Source organism: Elephas maximus, chromosome 5, assembly GCF_024166365.1.
Source record: "Elephas maximus indicus isolate mEleMax1 chromosome 5, mEleMax1 primary haplotype, whole genome shotgun sequence".
In the NCBI taxonomy this organism is placed as follows: Eukaryota; Metazoa; Chordata; class Mammalia; order Proboscidea; family Elephantidae; genus Elephas; species Elephas maximus.
The window spans coordinates 49,614,166-49,632,807 of NC_064823.1; the positions used below are offsets into that span (position 1 = coordinate 49,614,166).

The following is an 18,642-nucleotide window of genomic DNA, read 5'->3' on the forward strand; positions in this document are numbered from 1 at the left end:
TTCATCTACTCCCAAGTTATTTTAAAGCAAATCATTATTGAAAAAAAAAATTGGTTTTGATGTAATGTTTCACAGAGGCTAAATTTTGCTGATTATTTCCCAAAGGTGGTGTTTAGCATGTTCCTCTGTCCCTTTTATGTAAATTCATTGTGAGATCAGAAGGTTTGCTTTTGTATAGTCCTTAAAACCTAAAGTGTATATATATATATATATATATATATGTATACTTTTGTTTTTTTGGTTTTTTTTTTGCTTTAGTTTTTGCAAGAGTACTTCATAGGTAATTCATGGGTACATAATGCCTGGTCATCTCTTTTTCTCTGATATTATTTGCCCTTGATGATTAACATCTTCATTCAGTAATTTCTTAGGCATTGCAAATGTGATACAGTGGGTTTCTTTTATGTGGCCTTTCTGGCCCTGGGTTTACAATTCTTCGAAAACAATTGGCCAGACTACGATCTGCCGAGTGATTGATCTGTTTGCTGTCCATCTAAGCGCCTTGCAAGGATTGGTCGTTTGCTCTCTCCCTAAGTGTCTTGCTGTGATTGATTGGTTTGCTATCCATCTAAGTGGCTTGCAATTCATCCAGTAAAATTGGTCAGTTCACTGTCCTGCTAGGAAAGCCATACCTTGAAATTGACAAGGAGTTTACCAATATAGCAAGGAGCCCTGGTGGTCTAGTGATTAAAGGATGGGCTGCTAACCGAAGGGTCAGTGGTTCGAAATCACCAGCGGCTCCATGGGAGAAAGACATGGCAGTCTGCTTCCATGGAAATTTACAGCCCTGGAAACCCTATGAGGTTGCTTTAAGTCGAAATCGACTCCACAATTTTTTTTTTCTGGTTTCCTATATAAGTGGTCAATCTCACAGAGATTTTTTGAGAACCAGAGCCTGGAGAGCAGCATGTCCTTCAGACTCAGGGTTCCTGCACTGAGGACCTCCTAGATTCAAATAAAAGAGCTGTGATAATGGTCAAGGGCTGTAATACTGAGCTAATAACACTGAAGACCAAGGGAAATAGCGACAAGGACAGCAGAGCTGAGAAGCAGAGAAACGGTGGCACTGGTGCAATCAGCAGGAACCACAAGACCAGCGGACATAGTGTCTAAAATACTGAAAGCATTTGGTAAATGTGGAATGGATGAATGAAAGAAGAGTCACCAGCTGACTTGACAGAGCAGTGTTGTCCATCCCATCATAGTTCACCAAAGCCTTTGCTTGAACACAAAATAGGTTAGGCATTTCTAAATTATCTGATTTGAAGGTAAAATGGAACCCATGTAAGTATTTGTTGATATTTTAGGTAACCTAACATAGTAGATAATTTCAGGAACTGTTTGCTCCTTGTACCCAAAGGGATGACTGAATTGGACACTCCAATAAAGCATTTTATATTTAGAATCTGATCACAGGCTTTACAAATGCTACATCCTGTTTCTTACTTTTGGGCTTCAGGTATTTTGCAGGATATTAACCATCCTAATCTATCTTTTTAGTCTGCATATCAAAATCTTTTTTTTTGCACCTCTAATTTATTGTATTACTTTAATTTCTTAAATTAAAAACTTGATTCTATCCAAGGACTAAGCGTAAAGGAAGTGGTTCCTAGGATTATACAGTCGTCTCTTGCACATCTAACGTGCTGAGAAACATTTTCTGTATATGGAAACTAACAACAAGAGCTGTTTGACTTCTCCGTTCAAGGTATGCTGCTTGCTGGGTTTCTCATCAGGAATGTCCCGGTTGTCAGTGATAATGTGCAGATTGAGCACAAATGGTCTTCCTCTTTGAGAAGCATAGCCCTGTCTATCATATTGGTTCGTGCCGGCCTTGGACTGGATTCAGAGGTATGAGGTGGGGATTTCTAATCACTGAATAGGAATTTTTTTTTTTTTTTTTAATACTGCCAAGTGTTTAGAATCACTGAGCTTTACAGAATGGATGTGGACACTTTGCATGACAATCTCAAGGAGGGAGTACCATTTATTTCGTACAGGACTGTTGTGCAGCTAGTACGTTATGCTTCACAAGACCTCAGAACATATTCCTGTGCTTTCTTGGAGAAAGTGAAGTGGGGGCAGCACCAAGAATAAAGGCTCCCCTTCTCTCTGACAGAGATACGGGCCATAGGTATAAACTACAGTCAGTGAAGGAGAAGACACCTTGTTTTTGGTGTGTAAAACCCTATATACATGCTTAGGGCTAAAAGTATTCTGGCTCAGGAAACTTCCTAGTGTATAAAATGAGACTCCTGTTTTTGTTTTCTTTTCCATGTATGTTTTGAATGCAGGAATAAATGTTTTTGGGGGAAGTCATGAACCAAATGAGGCTTTTCACTCTAGCTTCACTCTGGGGACACAGAGGATAAATAAAGCTAGTACTGAGAGGGTTAAGTCAGCTAGTGTGGGGATTATGAACACAGATTCTGTCAGCTGCTTGTCTGAGCTGAAAACCTGGCTCCACCACTCACCAGTTTCATGACCACCTTGAACAAAATAAGTTGTGCCTTTTTGCAAGAAGACATGTGAAAAACGGGGAGAATAGTGGTACCTATCTCGGTGTGATTATAAATAAATTTAAAACACTTATAACACTGAAGTGTTTGCAAATGAAACTCATAACGTGGAAGGTTTACGTCGACCCAAATGTGGTCTCTATACTGAAGAAAAAGTTTAAGATCATCTCATACCTCAAGTCCTTCTCTGCATGTCTTTAGAGAATTATTTAATGTGTCTATTTTTATATTTCAGGCCCTGAAGAAATTGAAGGGTGTTTGTGTGAGACTATCCATGGGTCCTTGTCTTGTGGAGGCATGCACTTCTGCCCTTCTTGCCCACTTCCTAATGGGTTTACCATGGCAATGGGGATTTATACTGGGGTAATGATTTTTCCTTGTTCATATGAAAACATACACAGATTTTAGGCCTTTCTGTGATTCCGTACAAGAGAATGCATATTAGCCTTTACTTCAGGACATCAGAAGATACACCGTAGACATTCCAGCATAATCTAAATACCCTAACTTTAAAATATAGTATTTGTTTCTATAGATGCTAACTTTTACAATGATTACAATAAGTTAAACTAATTGAAGAAGTAATGGTCTTTTACCTACCCCTGGTTCCATACTGGTGAGAGAGATACAGGATCTCGCCTTAAGTCTGTACAAAGGATAATAAACACATAACAGCCATTAACGCCTAGGATGTTTTCCTCCTTCCTTGTCACCAGACTGTTGTGATTTGGTGGTTCTCTTGTCTCTTTCTCCTGCTGTCAGTCCTTACTTCACATGATTAAGAACCATGATAAGAGAATAAATAACAAAGTACTTAGTATTTGGTATTAATAAATAGGTAAGAAGAGGCCTTCAGTGGTGCAATGGTTAAGCTTAACTGTTAACTGAAAGGTTCCATGTTCCAGTCCACCCAGAGGCACCTCAAAAGAGAAGCCTGGAACTCTACTCCCGAAAAATCAGGCACTGAAAACCCTGTGGAGCAGAGTCCTACTCTGACATACATGAAGCGGCCGTGAGTTGGAGTCAACTTTATAGCAACTGGTTTTGGTTAAGTGGGTAAAAAGTGAGAAGTTCATACTTGTCATGGTTGAGATTCTGGAGCTATACTGCCTGGGTTCAGATCCCAGCTCTGCAACTTTCTAGCTTGTGACTTTTGGCAAATTACTTAATCCCTCTGGGCCTTGATCCTTATTTATAAAATGATGATTATGATTGAATCGACCTCATAGGGTATCAAATTAGTTAATACATGTAAAGTGCTTAAAATAGTGTTTGGCATGTGAAGTGCTCCTTGCTGTTGTTATCACCACTATCACTGTCATCATGACCTTCTCCTCCTAATCTCTCGTCTTACTTTACATACTGAGTCTTGTTGGTGTCACTGGCTTCCAATCTAAAATATACATGGCAGTGTTTTTCAAGCCTCATAACATGAATGTTTTAAGAAAAAGGCAGGTTTCTGGGGCTTAACCCCATTAGGTCTTACATTCACCATTTGCCATCCAATCAATTCTGACTAATGGCTACCCCGTGTGTGTCACAGTACAACTGTGACAACTGTGCTCCATAGGATTTTCAATGGCTGGTTTTTTAGAAGTAGTCTCCAGGCCTTTCTTTTGAGGCACCTCTGGGTAGACTTGAACCTCCAGCTTTCAGTTAGCAGCTAAGCACATTAGCCATTTGCACCACCCAGGGACAGATCTTCTATACCACTCAACAAAATAAATAAATAAATAATATATATAGCCCTGGTGGAGCAGTGATTAAGAGCTCCCAACCCAAAGGGTGGCCATATGAATTTATCAGCTGCTCCTTGCAAACCCTCTGGGGCAGCTCTGTTCTGTCCTGTAAGGTCACTATGAGTCAAAATCAACTCGGCAATGGATTTGGTTTGGTTTGATACGTATATATATATATGTGTATATGTATAAAAATATATGTATGTAATTTTTTTTTTTTTAATACACCTAACCTAAGCATTTCCATTGTAGGTTGTCTATGGCCACACTTTAAAAAACAGTGTTCTGTGGAATTTGTTTATGTGAGTTTCTGGTTTAGCGCTTCTCTGCCATTTGAAGGACTTTAGGTAAAAGTCTACAAAGTCTAGTCTCTAGAAAAAGTGCAATTATTATATTTTTTTTTAAAAAAGAAAGATATTTAGATACTATCAGAAATGTTTAAAGTGCTGCCTGCTTAGTTTTGTTTTAGGTGCTGTATCTCCAGCCGTTGTGGTGCCTTCAATGCTCCTTTTGCAGGAAGGAGGCTATGGTGTTGAAAAAGGTGTCCCAACCTTACTCATGGCTGCCGGCAGCTTTGATGACATTCTGGCCATCACAGGCTTTAACACGTGCTTAGGCATAGCATTTTCCACAGGTAAACTAGGCAGTTCACAACGTACTGTTCCCTTGCACTCTAGAGACATAGACTAAAATGTTATAAGCCTAGCATATTTGCTTGATAATTGATTACGGCAAAATAAAAGTAGAGAAAACAACTCCAGGAGTTCTGTACCCGGGGGGACCAGTAGGTACCTTTACTCCCTTCCTGTCTCTGGAGATTGGCTGTTCCAGAGACTGCAGGAAGTGCAATAAGGGGGTACAAAGTAGTGAGGTTTAAAGAAGGAGGAGAACAGCTTCTGCATGGAGGGATCTGGGAAAGTTTAATCTTGGAGACAATACGAAGGATGAGTAGATTTTTTTCAATGACCACAAGTGTCAGAGCCATCCAAGCAGAAGGAACAGAATGCTTCTAAAAGAGGGACAATTTCTGTCCCCTCTTTTTTAGCATTTCATGGGTAGTGACATCAATGGTTTTAATGGGTTTCATTGATTCTTGTAAACAAGAAATACTTTATTTGTGTCTGATATGAATCTATCTCGTTTTATATAATAATAAAAGAGGAATTTAAGGCATTTTTTATTCTTTAACACCTTTATTACCCTTTAAGGAGCCCTGGTGGCGCAGTGGTTAAGCGCTTGGCTGCTATCCTAAAGGTCGGTGGTTCAAACCCACCAGCCACTCCACAGGAGAAGGATGTGGCAGTCTGCTTGCATAAATATTACAGCCTTGGAAACCCTGTGGGGCAGTTCTCCTCTGCCCTATAGGGTTGCAATGAGTTGGAATCGACTTGACAGCAATGGGTTTGGTTTTGGGGTTGTTATTATCTTAATCTTCGCATTTCTTAATATTATCTTCCAAGATGGAGAGAGACAATTTTGAACCTTATATTATTGACAAAATGTAATTGCAGCCTAAATTTAGCTTCAGATTATTATGTGGGAACATACCTACTTGGTAAGTCATGTGTTTTCAGTTTCTCCAACCCCTATAATTATCATCGCATTTTATGATTATGTGTGATTTATGCCAGTTACCAGAGTGTCACCTCTTCACACTGCCCCAGAGTCTGCCTTCCAGCCCATTCCTGCCTTATGGTGCCTGCTGTCTATACTAGCAAATTAATCTTCTAACACCATTGTTTTCATAGTGTTACCTCCTTAAGAACCAATGAGGATCCTTTTTTACCTATTAGATCAGTTCTGCACTCTTGTCTTTATTCTAACTCTGCAGTTCTTCATCAGACTTATTTTCTCACTGCTTTCCTGGTACATACCTTTAAAACAATTGTTCTCAGCCTTGGTTACATATTAGAATTATTTGGGGAATTTTTAAAAATACCCATATATGGACTCTAAACCAACCAACCAACAAGCTACCGTTGAGTCGATTCCAACTCATGTCGACCCCTTGCGGAGCAGAAAACCTAGTGCTCCACAGGGTTCTCAATGGCTGATTTTTCGGAAGCAGATCACCAGGCCTTTCTTCTGAAGCACCTCTGGGTGTACTTGAACCTCCAGCCTTTCTGTTAGCAGCTGAGCATATTAACTGTTTTTTACCACCCAGGGACTTCCTTAAACTAATTCAGCCAGAAACTCTGAGAATGGAAACCAGTGCAGTCAAGATTAAGTGTTGCTTTAGAGCAATAGCGTTTGCATTACTATCACAGGGGGAGGGGAGAGGAGGGCAGTGGGGAGGGTCAGGGCTGGGGTTTTTATAATCCAGAGTTGCGGCGGGTGTGGGGCTGGCAGTGGGAAGAGAAAGTGTGCATAGTCTGAAGAACCTTCCTGATTGACTCTAATGGGATCCCACTCCAACCCCGCCCCCTCCCTCCCGGTGTGGCCCATAGACCTTCTGGATCAGGACGACCTAGATGCCCCTTTAAACTGTGGATCCCAGGCCTGCCAGACTTACTGAAATTTCCAGGGATGAGACCCAAGGATTTTTTTGTTTGTTTGTTTGTTTTAAACAACTTTAATATAACAGAGTCTGAAACAAATTAGCTACTTTCTATGTACTTATAGTAAATTATTTACTGTAATAACTTGAGTGTTGTGCTAATATCACAGAGAGATGCTTTTGACAGTTACACCGTTACCTAGCAGACAATTGTCCTAAACAAAAATAATACTACATGAGGCAGTTGCTGCAATAACAAGAAATAACTAGTTACTGAGTACATTTTTCCTTAGAACAGTGTATGAAGAGCGGCTTTGTGTATGGAGTAATCCTTTTTTTTTTTTTAATTTTTATTGAGCTTCAAGTAAATGTTTACAAATCAAGTCAGTCTGTCACATATAAGTTTATATACACCTTACTCCATACTCCCACTTGCTCTCCCCCTAATGAGTCAGCCCTTCCAGTCTCTCCTTTCGTGACAATTTTGCCAGCTTCCAACCCTCTCTACCCTCCCATCCCCCCTCCAGACAGGAGATGCCAACACAGTCTCAAGTGTCCACCTGATATAATTAGCTCCCTCTTCATCAGCATCTCTCTCCTACCCACTGTCCAGTCCCTTCCATGTCTGATGAGTTGTCTTCGGGAATGGTTCCTGTCCTGGGCCAACAGAAGGTTTGGGGACCATGACTGCCAGGATTCCTCTAGTCTCAGTCAGACTATTAAGTATGGTCTTTTTGTGAGAATTTGGGGTCTGCATCCCACTGATCTCCTGCTTGTATGAAGTGATCTTAATGTAATTTTCTGCTCAGTGTTCTAACAAAGATTTTCTATCACAGTTTCCTAAGTCCTATATGCTATGGAGAAAAATATAGGTTCTACTTACCTCTTTCAAAGAAGTTAATCAAAAAATAAAGACTCTTCCAAGAGCAATCTCAAAAATCATTTCTTTTCAGATTTACTTTTAGAGTAAACATTTGAGAAGGAATAAGTCCCTTGTACTCATTACAGTAAGAAGAGGTTTTTTATTTTTATTTCCAGATTCTTAGGTTACTGCAGTCTATACATATCAGAGATACTAAAACCAATGCACACTTATGATTAAAAATCAGGCTCTTAAACGATAATTTGAAAACTTAGCTAGATCTGGGTCACTCAGCCTCTGCAAACAATGCACAGGAACAAATTAGCTCTGAATTATGATTTTTGTCTTTCACATTTTCTTAGGCCCTTTCCCTAAATTTTTATTTGAAGCAAATGCATTAAAAAAAAACTGCACAAATCATATTTTTAATTTCATTATCTGTCTCCAATTATATGCATACCTTTCTTATAAGATTAAAAAAAAACTTATAGGTTCTTTTTTAAGTCACATATATTTAAGAATGTAGAGGGTCTGTAAACTTCCTCATATGTGATCATTTTAAGTCACATATATTTAAGAATGTAGAGGGTCTGTAAACTTCCTCATATGTGATCAGATGCTCCATTCCAATGATTGTAGAAGTAAAGCTGGAGTATTTAAGGATTAAGAATTCTGTCTGAAGTTTTTATTTTTGTGTCTTTTTCAGGCTCCACAATTTTTAATGTCCTCAGAGGAGTATTGGAGGTGGTAATCGGTGTGGCAGCTGGATCTCTTCTTGGATTTTTTATCCAGTACTTTCCAAGCAGTGACCAGGTGAAAGAAATAATCTGTGAGAAAGAAATGCTCCAAAATGCCATTAAAAACACTCTGAAACGCTTCTATCAAAGTCAAGTGTGAAAGACATGGTTTAGAAAATAGCCCCCCAGTTTAAAGTTGCTTCCTGCTGTTTCAGTGCCATCCATGAGCTTTATGAAGAGGATTAAATGTGTAAGATATTTAATGCAGTCCAAACATTTTTTCTCTTATTTATATTATGTACATTTTAAATTTCACACTAAAACAGATATCATTAATTTAAAAAATAAGATATGCAAGTTTTTTTTTTTACTATACTCAACTAAATCAAGATATATAATGGCTTTTTTTTTTTTGGTCTCTTTTGTTAGTATCAAAATACTTTATTGAAACTCTAAATTATTCTAATTTGTTTCTTCATATTAAGTGTGCATACAATTTTGAAGATACTTGTAGACCTTTTCCCAATAAATTTTTAAAAATCAAAAAAGAAAAAAAATCACTTTCTCAGTTGCATGTCAATAGCCACAGTGGCTAGTAGCGATTGTGCTGGATAGTGCAAGTATGGAATGTTTCTGTCTTCACTGGAAGTTATCTGGGCAGCGCTGACCTAGTGCAGTCCGGATAACCCATGAGGAGGGTACTATGAATATGACCATTTTACTGACGAAGAGATTGTCAGCATAAGGGACTCGAACGAGATCACATAGCTAGAAAGCAGTGGAGCTGGGACTGAACTCAGGTCATCCAGCTCCAGAGCTTGCATGCCTCCAAATCAAATCAAGTACTTTAAAAAACCTCCATCTTAAAGTGACCAAGATGTTTAAAAGGCTGCACAGAGGAAAGTAAAGGGAGAAAAGTACATGGTTATCAGACTTCTAAAAAAAAAAAGCTACTCTAATCTATAAAAAAGCCTCCTAAAACTTCTTGCTAGTCAAGGATTTAGAAAGAAAAACCAAGGGAGCACCAAATTAAAGAGCAGAGAGCCTGAAGATAATAGAGAAATATGGTATCTTTAACCTTCACAAAACCCCTAAGATGTAAAATGTTTTTATACTAGTTTAATGGATGAGGAAACAAAACTTGGAGAAGTTAAATAACGCAGCAACTGCATACATGCCAATGATATAAAAGAGCTAGAATTTTAACCCAGGTCTGTCTGCATCCAAAGCCCATGTACTTTTTTCTGCTACTCTATTCAACTCTGTGAAATTATGCATTGATAACAGTTGTTGTTGTTAGCTGATGTCCAGTCTGTCCCCAATTCATGGTGACCCCATGCACAACAGAACAAAGACACAACCAGGGTTTTCCTAGGCTGATTTTTTGGAAGTAGGTTGCCAGGCCTTTCTTCCTAGTCCATCTTGTCTGGAAGGTGCACTGAAACCTGTTCGGCATCATAGCAACATGAGGAAGATAACTGGTGTTCCTGAAAAGGAACCTACATTTATGTATACACTCACTCTGCCTTTGTTAAGGAAAAGAAGGTAAATATTACATCATGCATTTATGCATGCAGATGCAGGCATTTTAATTTTCCTATAAATTCATATTATAGAAAAATCAATAGCTAAAAATCAGTTATTATTATAGAAAAATCAATAGCTAAAAATCAGTTATTTGAAATAGCTTTGTTAATTAACTTTTTTTCTCCTAAAGGGCAACCTTACGTGGAAGAGAGCATTCCTCGTTTTGGGGTTCTCTGTGCTAGCTGTTTTCAGCAGTGTGTATTTTGGTTTCCCTGGGTCAGGAGGACTGTGCACGTTGGTCATGGCGTTCCTCGCAGGAATAGGATGGAGAAGCAAAAAGGTGAATTTCATTTTAAGTTCTGTTACTACTTTCTGAGCAGATTAATTTTTTTTCTTTCCAGGTGCTTTTTTTTTTTTTAGCTTTTATTGTGCTTTAAGTGAAAGTTTTCAAACCAAGTCAGTCGCTCGTATAAAAATTTATATAAAAGAATATACACCTTGCTAAATACTCCTAACTGCTCTCCCCCTAATGAGACAGCCCGCTCCTTCCCTCCAGTCTCTCTTTTCGTGTCCATTTCTCCAGCTTCTCACCCCCTTTGCCCTCTCATCTCCCCTCCAGATAGAAGATGCCAACATAGTCTCAACTATCTACTTGATCCAAGAAGATCATTCTTCACCAGCATCTTTTTCTATCCCATTGTCCAGTCCAATCCCTTTCTGAAGCATTGGCTTTGGGAATGGTACTTGCCCGGGGCTAACAGAAGGTCTGCAGATCCTGACCACCGGGGTCCTTCTAGTCTCAGTCAGACCATTAAGTCTGGTCTTTTTATGAGAATTTGGGGTCTGCATCCTACTTGTCTCCTGCTCCCTCAGGGGTTCTCTGTTGTGTTCCCTGTCAGGGCAGTCAATGGCTGTAGCCAGGCACAATCTAGTTCTTCTGGTCTCAGGCTGATGCAGTCTTTGGTTTATGTGGCCCTTTCTGTCTCATGGGCTCATAATTACCTTGTGTCTTTGGTGTTCTTCAGTCTCCTTTGGTCCAGGTGGGTTGAGAACAATTGATGCATCTTAGATGGCTGCTTGCTAGTGTTTAAGACCCCAGACGCCACTCTCCAAAGTGGGATGCAGAATGTTTTCTTAATAGATTTTATTATGCCAATTGACTTAGATGTCCCCTGAAACCATGGTCCCCAAACCCCTGCCCCTGCTACACTGGCCTTCGAAGCATTCAGTTTATTCAGGCAATTTCTTTGCTTTTGGTTTAGACCAGTTGTGCTGACCTCCCCTGTATTGTGTGTTGTCTTTCCCTTCACCTAAAGTAGTTCTTATCTATTATCTAATTAGTGAATATCCCTCTCCCTCCTTCCCTCCTCCTTCTCATTCCAGGTGCTTTTTTAATATCAAATAACATTTTTATCATAAAAGCTATTTATATGCATATGAAATATACAGTGCCGCACACACATGAATATACTTTTTCTCCTTATGTATCAATTTATAATTTGATGTGTTTACTTAATATATATCATGGTTATATTTTCATGATGCCTTCCTTTTTTTGTGTGTGATTGTTAGAGAGTATTGCATTTTATAGCTATGTTGTGTGACTTTCTGTCAATTCTGACTTGTAACTAGTCCCTAGGACCCTATAGGACAGAGTAGAACTACCCCGTACAGTTTCCTAGGCTGTAATCTTCACAAGAAAGGAGTCCTGGTGGCACTAGGCTGCTAACTGAAAGGTTGGTGGTTCGAACCCACCAGCTGCTCTGCAGGAGAAAGACCTGGCAATCTGCTTCTGTAAAGATTACAGCGCCTTATGTTCTATCCTATAGACTAGCTATGAGTTAGAATCATCTCCATGACAACAGCTTTGTTTTTGGTTTGAATCTTTAAGGCAGCCGATAGCTAGGTCTTTTTTCCCCTGCAGAGCAACTAGTGGCCACTGACCTTTTGGTTAGCAGCCAAGCGCTTAACCATTACAACATCTGGGCTCATTACTTAACCAGTCTCCTACTAACAGATAGTTAGGTTGTTTCTAGTTTTCTGCTAAGAGAAACAGTGCCTCAGTAAAGTATCCTTACATATACCATATTTCATAAACTCTAAGACATTATCATTTCCAAGAACCACCATTATTTTATGTGCCACCAAGAATGAAAAAAAAAAAAATGTGCTGCCAGTTAAACTATGACATGCCATCCTAATTTCAGAAGTATTAAAATGTGAAAAGATGTGTATCTTAGAATTAACAAAATAGAGTTTATCTTTGAATTTATCTGTAGGATAAATTTCTAGAAGTAGAATTACTCTATCAAAGAGTATGCACATTTAAATTTTTGATGGTATCAGTTTGCCCTTTCAAAAGGCTGCACTAATTTATATTCCCACCAACAGTATGGGAGAGGATCTCCTGAGTATTTTCATTCTTCAAATCTTTGTTAATGTGATAGGTGAAAAATATGTATGATTATTAATCTGATTTGCATTTCTTTATGAGTGAAGCTAGTCATTTTTTCATATTTATCAGCCAGTTTGTTCAGAAGACTTTGCCCGTTTTCAAGTTATTTGGATTTTCCTTATTGATTTTTAAGATCACTAAGATTATTATTTTTCTTAATTTCCATTATGGAAGTTAGCTGGTTGTCATTTATTTTATTTTCCAGATATGTTTTTATAGATTTGACCTTGGCAGGATCATGTGTTATTTTCCTTAATGAAGAGATTATAGATGTAGGTGATAATATAATTTGGGGCTCTGCTGGAGACAGAATTTCATCGTGGGTAAATAGCATTCAGGTAGAAGGCCTTCACTATATAAGGGTCTAATTATAAAATTAGAACAAGTGTGATGCTGAATCGTCTCATTTTAGAGGGAGGGATTAGTAAGGGCTGTCTGAAGCATGGTGTTGAGAGGGTATTGAGGCCACAGGGTATTGGGCTTAGGTGGAGTGGGCTTTAGGAGAGAGGGGAGAGTCCCTTTTAGCCCTGCCCCAGGCATCATGAGCACCTAAGCATCCTGCCTTGCCAGGAGGCTTAACTATAAGGCTTATGTCATGTGTGTCTCTCTCTCCTCTCTCTTTTTAAGCAGCACCTGTATTAATGAATTCTCCTGATTACAATTGATTTAACATCCAACAAAAGCAAAGGAAAAAGTAAATAAACTTCTCAGTATAAATTGGGTACTCGTCCCTTTTCCCTCATAACATTTGTTGTTATCAAAATATTTGTTTTTACATGGATTCACTTTATCTGTGGGCTGAGGCAAGGTTAACAGCCTACCTCTGTCAATCTCAGCTCAAGACCAAGGGGTGTGCTGCCTCCTTGGTGCTGTACCTGGCTTCTCTCTGAGGATTCATTGTCTGTCTTCCATCCCAGCCTTGGCTGCTGACTAAGGTACCCTGCTCTTAGAAGCAGCCAGACCTGCTCCTTCCCCCGGAGACAAAGATTAAAGTTCTCACTTAGCAAAGGGATGCTACTGCATTTGCATTGTGACCCCATGGCAACTGGTTTTTTGTTTTGTTTTTAATAAGTCTGAAGGACTTAAGTAACATGTTCAAGGTCACAAAATGAGAAAGTGGCAGCATTGGGATTTAAATTCAGGTTTATTCAATCCCAAAACAACTTGTAGTTAGCCTGTAATACAACCGAAGCTTTGTTGTGCAGGGTACATTTTTATATTCTGACATCTATTTGAGTAACAAATACTAAGTGTATTAAAAAGCATCATAATCCTAAACTTTGCTATTTAAAATTAAGTCTTTAGCACAACATGACTAATGTAACCCATTTTAATTAAAAATGAAGAAATAAAAAATCTCAATTCATAAATGATAGGATAAAAAAATATAAGCAATGAGAAAGAGACATAACATTTGGAATAGACCATAAAAGAGTAGTTTATAGCAATGGTGAAGTCAAAGGGGAGAGTCATGCCTACTGCAAGTGGCCATTGACTATGGGGCACAGAAAGAAAAAGGAGGAAAAGGAAAACCTTGATCAGTTTGTTACATTTTTCTTCAGAAAAACTATAACGTGGGTTGTATAGAAAATATACATCAAAACATAGGGTCATTTGTCTACATTTGTCATAACTTTATCTAAATTGCCTGCAGTCCAGCTGATTACATGGAAGGAATCAATGCAATCCCACAATCCAGAGAGAAAATCACTATTAAAATATGTTTCATATTTACCTCTGGTGATATATATATGTATATATGCATATACATACATATACACACACACACAAATGTACCATAATTTTTTTTAACCATTTCTATATACTTATTTAGGTTATTTCCAGTCTTTTCTATTTTAAATTATGCTGAAATCCAATATGTGTTTATTTCCTGTTAGGGAACATTCTTAACGGTGTAATTTTGGGCTAAATGATATGAACATTTTGAGGTTTTTGACCTATATCACCAAACTACTTTCTAAAGTTATATCAGTTTACTTTCCACCAGCAATATATGAAGTACCTCATCACAAACTCATCAGCTTAGAATAATGCTTATCAGTCTTTGACATGCATCAGAGTCACCTGGAAGGCTTGTCAAGCTAGATTTCTGGGCCCCACTCCTAATTATCTGATTTGGGAGGTCTAGGGTGGGACCTGAGAATTTACACTTCTACCGCCTTTCAGATGATGCGGATGCCACTCATCTGGGGACCATACTTTGTGAGCCGCTGTTTTAGAATATTATTGCTTTTAATCTTTAGCCATACTGATAGGTGAAAAATGGTATCCTGTTTTTCTTTATGCTTCTTTAACAGTGAGGTTGAACGCTTTTTTGTATTTTTAGCCATTTGAATTTTTCCTTGACAAATCTTTTGGCCGTTATCTTTAGATTTGACGTATTGACTACTGACTTGTGAGATACACACACATGATATTAGCCCTTGTGCCCATTTATGTTGTTCCATTATTAATACACAAAGATCTTATATTTTCATGTGGTCAGATCTATCAGTCTCTTACGTAAGTGTTCCTCTCTTTTCTTTCATAAAGATCTCTTTCCCAGTGAAAGTGATCCCCTCTTCAGCGAAATCTGACATATATTATCTCACTTACTCACAGTAACCCTGAAAGGTAGACATTAGTCCTATTTTACAAATGAGCTCTGAGTCTTAGAGATAGCACATAGTTTGCCTGAGGTCACAAAGCTAGCAAGTGGCAGAGTCAGAATGAGAATCCACCATTTGAGTACATCAAATTGGTTCCCTAAAGAAAGAAAACTAATCTTTATTGAATCAGTTATGTGGAAGGTACTTGCAATATCTTTTCTAATTTATTCCTCAAGAAAGCTCCTACTTCTGGAGGCATCAAACCTATAAGTCTAGATTTTGGACTTCTTTTCTTCACTTTTTTGTATAGTACACATAAGGTCTAAGAGCCCAGACTGCTTAGGGTAATGATCTGTGCTCTAAGACTTACTGGCTATATGACCATGTGCAAATTAACTTTTCAGACCCTTAATTTCAACAAATGTAAAGGAGAGAGTGATAATAACAACAACTCATAGAGTTGACTGAATGAAATAATCTACATAAAGCACTTAGTCATAGAATACACTCAGTAAATAATCACCCTTATTCTTTTTATACCTACCTTCTTAGCAGCATGATTTAATGAAAAGAACATAAGATTTAAGATATTATGGAGATTAGGATTCCCATTCCAATTCTGCCACTTCCTAGCAAGTCACTTTCTTCTCTTAGACTCAGTTTTGTCAACTGTAAAATGAAGACAATAGTAATATCTAAAGAATCAATTGTGACTATCCTGTGGGATAATGGAAATGGAACACTTGTAAGCTCTACAGTACTATAGCAACATTGGTGTTCTACTTTGGAAACCTAAAATATTTTATGAAAACCTGTTTATGTATGTAGCCTTCTGATATTATTACCTACTTTTCCCATTGGTTTTCCTTATAATCATTAATCTTGCCGTTTTTTGTATTCAAGTATTGTTGGTTGCGGTCGAGTTGACTCATGGTGACCCCATGTGTGCAGAGTAGAACTGCTGTGGTCTGTCAAGGGTTTTCAAGGTGGTGACCTTTCAGAAGCAGATCGCCAGGCCTGTCTTCCAAGACACCTCTGGGTGGGTATGAACCACCAACCTTTCAACTATAGTTGAGGGTTTAACCACTTGCGCCTTCCAGGGATTCCTCAACTTAGATGAGTACATAAAAAATTTAAGCATCTTTCATGTCTTTTCAAATCCATTGCTGCTTCTGGTCACCTTTAGAGCTATGTTGTTATTATATGCCATCGAGTCCATTTTGGCTCATAGTGACTGTATAGAATAGAGTAGAACTTCCCTATAGGTTTTCCTAGGCTGTAATCTTTACAGGAGCAGATTGCCAGGTCTTTCTCCCTGAGTGGCTTGTGAGTTTGAACAGAGGAACTTTCAGGCAGGTGAGTGCTTAACCATTGTCCCACCAGAGCTATCCGATTTTTTTTCTTGATATCCTTCGTACCTTCTGAATCTTGAGATGTTCTTTTCTCTAAGAAGAAAAATATCAGATTGAGTGGATATTTAACTCATGAGGATACCTCCGTTTCTCTGTCCATTCTTGAAATTGATTTATGTTATTCAAGGTTCGTACTAGTGCATGCAGATGTGTGAAGCGGCCCTAACTGTCAATGGAAAACATGTCTGCATTACACTGGGCTGATATTCTACACTTAGCCTGTTCAGTGACTACACTTTCTTTATAAACAAGTTTATTTTTAGTTTTGATATTATGAAAAAAATACAAGGTACATTGTGACTTTTTTTTTTAAGTTTTACAATAAATAAGCTTATGTCTGATGTTCAACTAATATAGTGTTACAATCAAAGAATAAATTGTGGCCTTTGTCCACAATTTAGAAATCAAAGTAATTCAGCTCTTTAGGCCTTCTCCTTTCATTGGCATTCTGAGTACATGAAAATATTTGAGAACTTCCATTAAACAATTAGTCATGGTAACAAAAGGTTAAGCAAACTAAAAATAATAGTTGGTTTTTATACTATGGGTATTCACTTTGGCTAAAGTAAATTAAAAAGTTAAATATAAAGGTATGTGGAAAGATGGTGTCTTAGTCATCTAGTGCTGCTATAACAGAATTACCACAAATGAATGGCTTTAACAAAGAGAAATTTATTCTTTCACAGTCTAGTAGGTTACAAGTGCAAATTCAGGGTGTCAGCTCCAGGGAAAGGCTTTCTCTCTTTGTCAGCTCTGGAGGAAGGTCTTTGTCCTCAATCTTCCCCTGGTCGAGCAGTTTCTCAGGTTTAGGGACCCCGGGTCCAAAGGACAAGCTCTGCTCCTGGTGCTGCTTTCTTGGTGGTATGAGGTCCCCCACTCTTTGCTTGCTTCCTTCTTCTTTTTTTTTTTTTAATCTCTTCAGAGATAAAAGGTGGTGCAGGCCACACCCCAGGGAAACTCCCTTTACATTGGATCAGGGATATGACTTGGTAAGGGCGTTACAATCCCACCCTAATCCTGTTTAACAAAATTACAATCACAAAATGAAGGACAACCACAGAATACTAGGAATTGTGGCCTAACCAAGTTGATACACACATTTGTGGGGGGACATAATTCAATCCATGACGGATGGCAACTTGACTTGCATTTTAGCCAAATTATTCACTGTCATTAAATGATAAAGGATGTTAGATGTCATTTAATACAAACCTCTCATTTTACATATGAAAAAATTAGACACTGAGAGGCGAGTCCCCTGCAGTTAGTGGGTAGCAGAATTTAAACCTGGGTCATTACCTGATCCCTTATGTTGTGAAAGCATAACCATTTGCATGCAGTATGAATTTTTCGAATAGAGCTATATAAATAAATCAACAGCCTCACATGTGCTCTGTGCTTCAACATTTATAAGCTAGAAGGAAAGAGACTCTTCATGATACTAAACATACCAAAAATAGTAAAAGTAAAAAAAAAAAATGGAAAAAAAAAACAAGATAATCCTCCCTTTGCAAACAGCTGAATGCTGTATACATCCAGAATTGCAGATCCTTAAAGATGTGTAATTTTAAGTATACGATGGATTTTTGCTGTTGGATGCCGTTGATTTTCAACTCATGGTGACCCCATGTGACAGAGTACAACGGCCTCATAGGGTTTTGTTGTTTGTAATCTCTACAGATTGCCAGGTCTTTCTCCCTTCAGTGGCTGAGTGGGTTCAAACTGCCAACCTTTCAGTTAGCAGCCGAGGTGCTTAACCGATTGCTCCAGAATTCTCAGTTGATTAAAAATTTATTCAATGAAAATTCTTAGACACTGTAACGGGCACAGCTGAATTACTCCATAAAAGCTTTACCAGAGTTTGCTCTCCAATTACTGTGTGAAAGTTCCCTCACAACCTCACAAATATTTGACATTATAGAAATTTTAGAGTTGTTTCCAATGTGATAGTGTTACCGCAAATCGCGGGTTCACACTGCCTGTTGCAAAGCCAATACTGAGACAGAAGGAGGTAAGCAGTAAGAGGGCTTTATTGAATACCGGTATTTAAGAGACAGAGGGGGTTAAATTTCTCTCAAATTCTGTCTAATTCTAGAAAGCTAGCAGGAGAGTTTTTTAGGGGGAAGTTCAGGGTTATCTCATGTTTTGAGCACGTAGTCCACAGATGGTCTTATACATCACAAAACAACTACAATAAACTCTATTAAACTAAAGATATGTGTGTCAGACATCTGGACTCTAATCAGTATGTTTGTAACAGGCTGAAAAAACTCACATAAGAATCT

General features: G+C 38.3%; 1 protein-coding gene across 2 annotated transcripts in view; it reads left to right on the forward strand.

The window, feature by feature from the left end:
- LOC126076905 (sodium/hydrogen exchanger 9B2) overlaps positions 1–18,642 on the forward strand; it is a 56,575-nt gene that overhangs the window by 26,425 nt on the left and 11,508 nt on the right. For both annotated transcript variants that reach the window (XM_049885604.1, XM_049885605.1), the window contains 5 exons: positions 1,709–1,851; positions 2,755–2,882; positions 4,717–4,892; positions 8,324–8,430; positions 10,072–10,221. In XM_049885604.1, coding sequence (XP_049741561.1) covers positions 1,709–1,851; positions 2,755–2,882; positions 4,717–4,892; positions 8,324–8,430; positions 10,072–10,221 — 704 coding nt within the window. The remainder of the gene's footprint in view (positions 1–1,708; positions 1,852–2,754; positions 2,883–4,716; positions 4,893–8,323; positions 8,431–10,071; positions 10,222–18,642) is intronic.